General features: G+C 39.0%; 1 protein-coding gene across 1 annotated transcript; it reads left to right on the top strand.

The window, feature by feature from the left end:
• The first annotated feature begins 469 nt into the window (after positions 1-469).
• Positions 470-2228, top strand: LOC109067370 (transcription factor HES-1-like). The gene is made up of 4 exons (XM_042726091.1): positions 470-797; positions 923-1018; positions 1131-1218; positions 1386-2228. Exons 1-4 carry the CDS (start codon positions 690-692, stop codon positions 1904-1906), a joined length of 813 nt encoding a protein of 270 aa, XP_042582025.1. The 5' UTR covers positions 470-689; the 3' UTR covers positions 1907-2228.
• Positions 2229-9941: the final 7713 nt, after the last annotated feature.

Below are 9941 nucleotides of genomic sequence, written 5' to 3'. Positions count from 1 at the left end.
ACATTGTAACACATTCCGGTCTTCACAACAGGCGGTTTACTTCGGTTGTAGTAAAAAGGAAAATTCACATGCATTTCATTTTACCTTTTTGACATTAATATTGCAACAGTTTTTCACGTCTTAAACTTTCTATAATGAACAGGGCGTATTTATATTTTTAGTTTCCTTAGTTTCAGTGGATCTATATGTGCGTTGAATAATTACAAAGTTTGCTGTTTCTTTGCGGAGACTGACTCTTAAGTGTTAATATGTAAACTGAATGATTGAAGGCAGTCCCGGTTGTGCCCTAAACCCGGCCGCGCGCCATTGGCCACCCGCTCAAACGCTAAACAACCAATGGAGGGGCGCCGACCACGAGCCATCCTCCCCTCGGGCCGCGTGTCCCTCACGCTGATTGGTAGAAAGTTACTGTGGGAAAGAAAGTTTTGGGAAGTTTCACACGAGCCCTTTCGCGTGCAGTCGGAGATATAAATAAGACCAACACGACGCTGAGGCAGGCAGTTGCTACGACCGCTGGCAAACGGTGAAATCAGAGACTGTGACATCATTGCCGCACCAGTTGAACTCGGGACACTTCGTGCGGATATCCATTCATATCTGGAACTGTATCTGCCTACAGCGTTCACTCTAGTAGAAGATACAGGAGGATTTCTTTTTAAACAAATCTCAAAGGATACTTCCCAGAGAAGATGCCTGCCGATATCATGGAAAAAAACTCATCTTCTCCGGTTGCCGCGACTCCGGCGAGCATGAACACTACACCTGATAAACCCAAAACGGCTTCTGAGCACAGAAAGGTTTGTATTGATTCTGACCTGTAGCACATTTATTTTCGAACAGCGCGCATATGCGCTATAAGATGCATTGAGAAATAGTTCCCGAAGTAGTTTTGACTTATTTATTTTTTTCTTTTGCATTTTAGTCTTCGAAACCTATTATGGAGAAAAGAAGAAGAGCGAGAATCAACGAAAGCTTGGGTCAGCTGAAAACGCTAATCTTGGATGCTCTGAAAAAAGATGTAAGTAGCCTACTGGATGTCTGAGTGATTCTTACAATTACATCTGGATTGAATACTGATGAATCTCATCACATAGTCGCCTATATCTAAATCAATCCCTATTTTCACACAGAGCTCCAGGCATTCTAAACTTGAGAAAGCGGACATCCTGGAGATGACAGTGAAACATCTTAGAAATATGCAGCGGGTACAAATGACCGGTAAGTCGCCAGTCCAATGAACAATCAGACAATAAGTAGCTTTATGAGAACTTTTCCTCTACTGAATTCAACTAGATTGAACGCAGTTTTAGAAATGACTCAGAACATATTAATGTTCATCTACAGCGAATGATCTGACCGATGGTCTTACCTCATTCTCCCAACAGCTGCCCTGAACACGGATCCCACAGTTCTTGGGAAATACAGAGCTGGATTCAGTGAATGCATGAACGAGGTGACCCGGTTCCTGTCCACCTGTGAAGGGGTTAACACCGAGGTCAGGACCCGGCTGCTGGGTCACTTAGCCAGCTGCATGACACAGATCAACGCCATGAATTATCCAACACAGCACCAGATACCTGCCGGGCCTCCTCATCCATCCTTCAGTCAGCCAATGGTTCAGATCCCCAGCGCCAATCAGCAAGCCAACGTTGTGCCTCTTAGCGGAGTCCCCTGCAAAAGCGGATCTTCCTCCAACTTGACTTCTGACGCAACAAAAGTATACGGAGGCTTCCAGCTTGTGCCGGCAACGGACGGACAGTTCGCCTTTTTGATTCCTAACGCTGCCTTTGCTCCAAACGGTCCCGTTATTCCAGTGTATGCCAACAATTCCAGCACACCGGTGCCGGTGGCCGTGTCTCCGGGAGCACCGTCCGTCACGTCAGATTCCGTTTGGCGGCCTTGGTAAAGGAAAAAAAAAAAAAACGTCAGATTAAGAAAAGAAACTCTTAAAGACTCTTAAAAGACAAATGACACTTGTTTTCTTTGTTCAGCGTTACTTTTTTGCTCTTTTTGTATGAAAATGTGTTTTATGAGATGATGCACTATATTTGTATAGATCAAAAGTGAGAGAAGTTCATATTGAAATAAGTTTTGTATTGTTGAATTCCGTTCAATGCATTTTTTATATTTGCGGTATCTTTTCCACGTTGTGATGCCAAAGATATGTTGAATGCGCTTTCAAGTTTCTTCTTTTTGGAAGATAAATAAATGGCATATTAAAAATGAAACGTTTTGTCTCCGTGTTTAGTTTTATTCTATGTTTTCACAGTTTGTGAACATTTTAAATATTTGTATACCTTTAAACAAGCAACATCTCGGTCCATATCACATGCAGATTTAGACTAAATATGCTGCAGGCTTCAAAGAAGCTAAGTGTTTCTCTTAATCACCGAATATCACAAACTCAGGAAAACTTGTGTAAAATTACGCAGCCAGAACACATACACTGTCTCCAGTATATATGGATGGACATCGCGTTCAATGGGTTGCCCAAAATTACATAATGTGTATTTTTCTGTGACTAGGTTTGCGTGGAAAGACTGCAAAGTCAAAAATCATTACAATCCACTTATCAAAATGTAACATCTGTCACTTGTAGCCTCGTTTTCATTTCTCCGCTGACTAGCTTTGTCATAGGCTAAAAACTTCTAGATTGATTTATAGTGAAACCAAGGTCTTTCCATAAAGTTAGACTTTGTAAGGATGTAAGTGGTGTCAAATTATAATTCAAAATTTATATAATTATTTTTTAACAAGTTATTTTTTATTTATTTTTCTCTTACCGCTTAAGAGCTTTTTTTTTTTTTTTTTTTTTTTTAAATAAAGCTAGAACTAATTAAATGAATATTCTCATAAAAAGCGATTCATTTACAATTTTTTTTTTTACAATTATAATTACGTATTAGGAACCCTTCCGATGACAGGACGAACAGCAGCCTGTTGGAAGAAGGTTGAATTAAAGCCCTTTATTTCGCTTTAAAAGACATTATAGGGATTTTATCACGACAGTTTTTAAACATTAGCCTACTACTGAATCCTGTTTATAAGTTGTGTGTGATAGCCAGCATGAAGATTGAAAGAGGATGAAGCTGAATGCAAAGTTCAGCAGCAGACAGAACGACTGCAAACGATTTTTATTACACGACCATTTAGCGCCATCTAGTAATTCAAATATGAACTACACCTGCAGAGCCACCGAATGGACTGGTCAACACTGGTCAGTTTAAAGAAGTTTAGGACACTTGTTTGGTAATAATTATCCATATTACTTGCATAATGTCAGTTTGGCATTTTATTTATATAAAAATACTACACTCAATAATTTATGATTATTATAAAGTATTAAGTTAAAAAAATGGGCTACTTATTAAATATGCTTAGGCATTTTTAATCTGTGTGCGTAAAATAAATATTTACACACAACTCACACAGCTTTCTTTGTTTAAAACAGGAAAACACTTGACATGATGAAACGTTTCCTTCTTCATGCATCCCTGTGTTTTCCAGGTGTTTGTTGCCTATAGCTATTTCAGTGTGGCCATTCTTTGAAGGGGGCATTGCAGGTGTTTGCAATTACCAGCTATGAGGCACAAAGTGTGGATAAGTGAAATCATTTTGAATTTCCATCACACCTTTTGTGGTGCAGAGAGTATGGAGATTGAAACCACATGTTAGAGGAAAGTCTGTGATGACACGCTCATCTTGAAACGGTCACCCTGCTTTTGCCCACCTAAACTTTGAGCGCACCACCACCTCGACAGATTTACAATGTTGTGGCGAGCCACGCATCCATTTCCTGTTTATACCAAGGTTACAGATCCAGAGGCGAGCGGTGCAACCCAAAAAAAACTGCCCGACCCCTTTCAGACTACTTCCCCCTTCCTGCCTCTGGAGGACAGCTTTACGAGAGGCTCAGGTTACTGGCGCGCTGGCCACTGTGCCGGGGCGCCCGTGCACATGTCACAACATGACCGGAGGGTTAGCCAGCATGCATGTCAATTAACTTTTCCCACACTCTGTGCAAATGCAAGAGGCAAAAGAAGAGAAAGAAGGGGGAAAAAGGGAGAAAAATAAAAAGGACTAAATGAAAGCCCCCTCTCTGCTTCCTCCTTGGCTCTTAAGTGTTACCATATGGCAAGATCTCTCCCTCTCTCTCCTTCTTTTTCTCTTTCTATCTCTCTCGCCTTCTTTTTCTCTCTTAACTCGTCATCATTATCGCCTTGTCTTTGATTGTAGCCCTGACAAGCCTGGGATTTATGATTTAAGCACAGGTATTGCTGTGCCAAGCTCTGGACTCGCTATGCAGCCCTCTTTCTCCCATTCGCACTCCTTTCCCCTCTCTCGCCCTCTCCTGCAGTTGCAGGGGAAAGGCTGTTTTCTGGCAGGAAATGAATAGCTCCCAGATGAGCTGAGGAACCTGAGAGGTCGTGAGAAAGAGGCGAACCCCCTTCCCACTGCCGGCGCACTGCCAGCCGCCGGGGGAATGTGGGAGAGCGTCTCTCTGACACACGCATCAACTCTCCCGCTGCTTGCCCAAACACCCCACCGCCTGCCTGCCTGCCAGCAAGCGCTGACGCACAGGGCCCATCTGAGGGGGGTAGAGTGGAGATGATTGGGGCAGTATGTGGGTAGTTAGATGGCAGAGGGGTGGCCTACGTGAGGACGAGGGCAGGGGACGGGAAGGATGATGGAATGATGAAAGCCACGACAAGAAGAACATGTTCCCTAAATATAGAGTTACATAAGGTTATACATGCGCTAAGTGTTTTTATCTGTACAGGGGATATCATTCAGAGGGAAGCAGAACCTGAGTTGCAAATGCAGATCAACAAATGCATTATTATATTATTATAATATTCACTTCGATTTACCCTTAAATATATTAACTTGTGATGATCACTGTGCCAAAAAAGTGTCTGCTTAAAGCGTAACTTGATTTGAGATTGAGAGCCTCTAAACAACTTTTTCAAGTTCTCAGACAGGAGCAGCAATGGTCAAGGGCTTTCATTCTGACATGAGCAAATAAGGATTAATGTGAATGACCAATGAGTAATCAAAGTGACACTTTTGGCACAGGAGATGAAGGAGATGGTAAAAGCTCTGCAGTATTTAAAGTTAAAGGAAAACAAATACATAAACACTATATAGATGCACGGAAATTCTTACAAAAGAATAAAGAAATATATTTATTTTGCCTGTACGGCAAAAAAGGGTTTGTTATTATGTATAACAAGCTAATGAGAATATATTCAATATCCAAAATACGCTTTGGGGTTGCTAAGATTTTTTACCGTTTTTGGAAAAAAGTCTCAACAATGCTGCAGTAATAGTAAATAAAGTAATATAGTGAAAATTATTACAATTTAAAATTCTATTATAATTTTACAGTATTTTATTGTAAATATTTCACAATGGAATTTATTCCTGTGATAGCAAATCTGAATTTTCACTGAGTCCTTCATAAATCATTCTAATATGCTGATTTGGTGTTTAAAACATTTATTATTACTATATGTTGGAAACAGTTGTGCTGCTTAATATTGTGGTTTTTTTTTTTTAAACAATGTCCTTCATTAATAAAAGTATTAATGTCCCTTAAAATAAAATAAAAATATAAATAAACAAATAAACAGACAAACCAACTTACTGACCCCAAACTATTAAATGACAGTGTATATATATTTTAAGCAATATACTTATATCTTTAAGCTACCTCTCAACTAAAAGCTTCTCAATAGCAAAGACAAATATGTAAAGACATAAAGTGCATATAATAAGGTTATAAAACACAGTCTGTGAATCCAGTTTGTTACTCTTGTATACACCATTTTATTTTAAATCTTCTAATTAATAATGGATAAACCAGTTACATAATATTGAATTTACAGTTGCAGTAGCTCTCCTGCACTTTCTGGTTGCTTTCGTAGTTCTTTTCCTGTAAATCAACTACAATAAAATCAATACATTTCCTTTCTGGATGTCTAATGTCTCTGGTGTTTTGTATTTGTGTGAATACTGACACTTTACCGGCACTTTTCGTTTTAATCTAAAGCGGCAAGGTTTTTTGGTCAAGGAGAGACAGATATGAACGTCAAAATATAAAAAGGATTCAAGCAGGTGTGAGGACACGTTTTTCCTGTGATAGGCTTGAGTGATGTCCGTCGGGTCCTTTGGGAATCTCCTAGGATGTATATTTACACACACAGACACACATACAGACATATGCATGAGACAAGACACATAAAAACAACTCTGTGGCTGTTCAAATAACTTGTCCAATATCAGCTCTAGGGAATTTTTTAAAGCTTAGTTCATTTTTCAACTTGTGTACTACAATCTTACAGAACACACACTGTTTTAATCCTAGTCAAATTATTGTATGCTTCAGTCTACATTCTTTCCTTAAGATTAGGAGGTGCTTGTATTCTGAAATCTCACTCATAGGTGACATTTCGTTCCCATTGTCATTATTCTGGACTTTGCGGTACCAGATAGAGAGGCTCAAATCACGCTAAAGGTTCAATGAGCTTCTGAAACACAGGGATGTGAAATGGCATTATCTCACCGCCTCTCACAACGTCCACGCAAAATGATTTAAGCCGCAGTGATGCTTCCGTGGGCCACTGGCTAATCCCCTTTCTTGTATAAAACCAGTGGCGGGACTGCTACATCGCTGGGCAGTGCGATAGTGCACTAGTGTGACAAGCCATTAAAGTGCTGTACTGTCTTTGTGTTTATTTACATTCTACATTCTTTCAGATCCACCACAGAGCTTTTATTCTTGCCAGCGATCACTCTGGGAAGGTACTCTGATCTGACACCCACAGGCTGCTGTTCTGCCGATGCTCTTTTGCATCAGACATAATGAGACGGGTAGGGGTGGGCATGCTAAGGTTGCGTCACGTGTGTCATGACATTTTTTAAGAGGGTTACTTATGTTTGTATTCTTTCTTTCTTACAAAAGTTAGTTGTAGGGCAGTCAAGCTTGTTCAAAAGGTAACTGAGTCCTGTATCAGAATCTACTTATGCCCCCTGGTGGCTTCAAAGCCATACTGCAAATCTAAAAGTGAACATGGTTCTTATTACATTGGGAAAACTAACTTGAAGCAAACCTGTTCAAACATATGACATCCGCTGTCCCCCCACACTTCTGGTTCAACAATATTACAGTATATTCTTTGTGCAAAATGTTAATTCTCAGTTCAATCTGACTCACCTGGCCTTCATTGAAATGTGGTCTTGTTTCAGTGGTGCACAAGTAACGGTGGAAACCCTGGAGTGGGACTGAATTTCATCTTGGTCAAGTGAAGAAAAGTGGCATTGCTGTAATATGGATTAGAAAAAAGTAAAAATGTTTGGTGATGTATTTCAAACTACATTCCTTGAAAATTACTACAGAGAGCATTTAATTACTTTATTGATATTTCATATAATTTTTAAACTATTTTTAAACTTTAAACTTTAGCAACCTGCTGATGTAACACATTAGACTGACTGAAAAAAAAAGACAAAAAAAAAAAAAATCATAAAAATAGATAAATAAATAAATAAACTTATTTAAAAAAATGCTTAATGTTTTAAGATGTCTTATATTCTGATAAATGTGTTTTTTGCCCATACAATACAAGTCAAATGTAATTTTTTTGTTTGGAATGACATGAGAGTGAGTTAATAATGACATAAACTATCCCTTTAACCAGTGAAAATGGAACTTGTTATGGGGCATCCATAGATCAAAACACATTAATCAGTCTAAAAATATCCATTATTGAAACAGTTCACTAAAGTGCAGGAGGAGGGAGACCGAGTATCCTGTTCCCATGTGTCTCAATGCAGCTTCCCTTTACCCCTGAAAGCCAGAACCCTCTACAAATGGTGTCAGAGTAATCAGCAGTGACTTGAAATATGTGGCGTCATTGAAATGTGGATTCTGTGACTAATGTTTTTATAATCCTCCTTTGAGCAGTGGCTTGTCTCAAGAAGGCATTGGAGGTATTCAGTTTGCGTTCCCTTTTAGGTCAAAATCTGCCTTTATTTGCATAATTAAGGTGAGCTTTCTATGTATGAGGCCTAGGAGAATATTAATAATAGTCAGATTGTATTACCATCTCTGTGTAACTCTAAAGACTGCATGATGCCCACTGAAAGGAGGGCCAATTTGATTAAGATGCTATTGTTTCTACATCACTGCCTGTATTTCACCACTTAGACATTGTGGCCATATCCAATCAGTGCCTATACATTCATTTAGTGCTAAAAGAAGTGATGCTGCACATGGAACATCTGTGTATTTTTAGAGGCCTTCTGCATCCTATTAGAGACTTTATTTTACAGTCTGTTGGGGTTTCGTATGCAAACACCTATATAAACACACCACATTTACTATATGGGCATTCCTGGGCTCTGTATGCCCTAAGTCTTGCATATCAGTGCAGTCTGCAGTAAAAATGTAGATGTGCTTTACAATAAAGACCCTTCTTGCTTTCATTTATAGACATTTGGTGGAATCTACATGCTTGTAAGAACTTTCTTTCAAACCAGACTTTTAAAACTGAAGCCCCCTTCTATAAACGTATCAATGTTACAGTCCTTTTTGCAGTCTCACCTCTAAAAAAAAAAAAAAAAATTCCTTGTAAATCTAAACCTTTTGTAGTGGCAGCAGCAAACTCCTGTAGTTCCCAGAATTCTCTTTGACAGCATGTCGTGCTATACGAGATAGCCGGGCAGACATATAGAAATCTAACAAGACTTTTTCCTCTGCACCGCTTGTCTGGTTAAATGGTGAAGAAAGACATGTAACCATGGTGAGATGATAGTAAAGCTCCATAAAATGATGGGGGGTATCTGGAAAAGGCTTTAGTTTCTTGGCGAGTAATAGATGTAAAGAATATTGGAGTGCTACAATAGGGTCGGACACAGATCAGTCCTCAGCAGAAAGCTGAACAGGTGGTCACTGAAAACACAGACAGAGAATGTGAAATCATTCTGTGGTATAGATTTCACTGATAGGGCCCAAGGGGTTATTTGCTGCCTTGTTCCTTAGAAAACCCCAAAATATTTCAATTCCTTATATCCTGGGAAAAACTGACAGAAATATCCTTACAACAACTGCAGGCCTCCACTGTAAGGAATAGTTCTCACAATTCAAATTCTGTCATAATTTATTCTCCAACAACACTCATGTTGTTTCTTTCTAAGAGCACAAAAGATGAAGTTTTGCAGAATATCTGGTCACTCTTTTCAGCTGAAAGTGAATAAAAAAAATCCACATAAAAGTGGTCCACACAAACTGTGTGCACTATTTCACTGAAAAGCTTTGATTCATTCAAATCATTCTCAGTTCACATACTCAATGTTCTGGTTGCAATAGTTATTAGCTCACTGGAAGGGAAGATTATCAGTGAATAATGAATTTAATTTTGGTCTACATTTGCCACACAAAGCTATTATGTGTTTTCAGAAGACTTGAAAAAATTTGTACAAACTGTATAAACTACTTCTGCATCCCTTTTGAAGCCAGAAAGTGACCAATAAATTACTAAAACAATCCTTAGACAAAAACTGAGATTTCGTCTATCTTTGATAGAGCTCTTAATTTAAAAAAAAAAAAAAAAAAAAAAAACCTTTACAACATATATTACCAGGTTTTTTTTTTACATGTACATGAATGTGTGCAACCCCCCCCTCCCCCAGAGTACCTTAGGATAAGATGTGAGATGTTCGGAGCAGATGCTTCAGGTGTGAGATAAACTGGAAGTTTTGTGAATTTGATCATGTTGGACGGACAGTGGGATGTGTGTGTATGGTTCTGCTTAAGTGAGCCTGAAGAATCCATGTGGATCTCACACTGGGAGAATGAGCTCCTTTCATCACGTGTAGTGTGCCGTTTCTCTCTTACAAAGGAAGTTTTAAAAAAGATTGGATGCAGGCTTACTGTCTCT

The sequence above is a fragment of the Cyprinus carpio genome, chromosome B6, assembly GCF_018340385.1.
Source record: "Cyprinus carpio isolate SPL01 chromosome B6, ASM1834038v1, whole genome shotgun sequence".
Taxonomy (NCBI): domain Eukaryota; kingdom Metazoa; phylum Chordata; class Actinopteri; order Cypriniformes; family Cyprinidae; genus Cyprinus; species Cyprinus carpio.
Note: the sequence above shows the minus strand (reverse complement) of the source record. Positions and strands in the feature narration are given on the sequence as shown.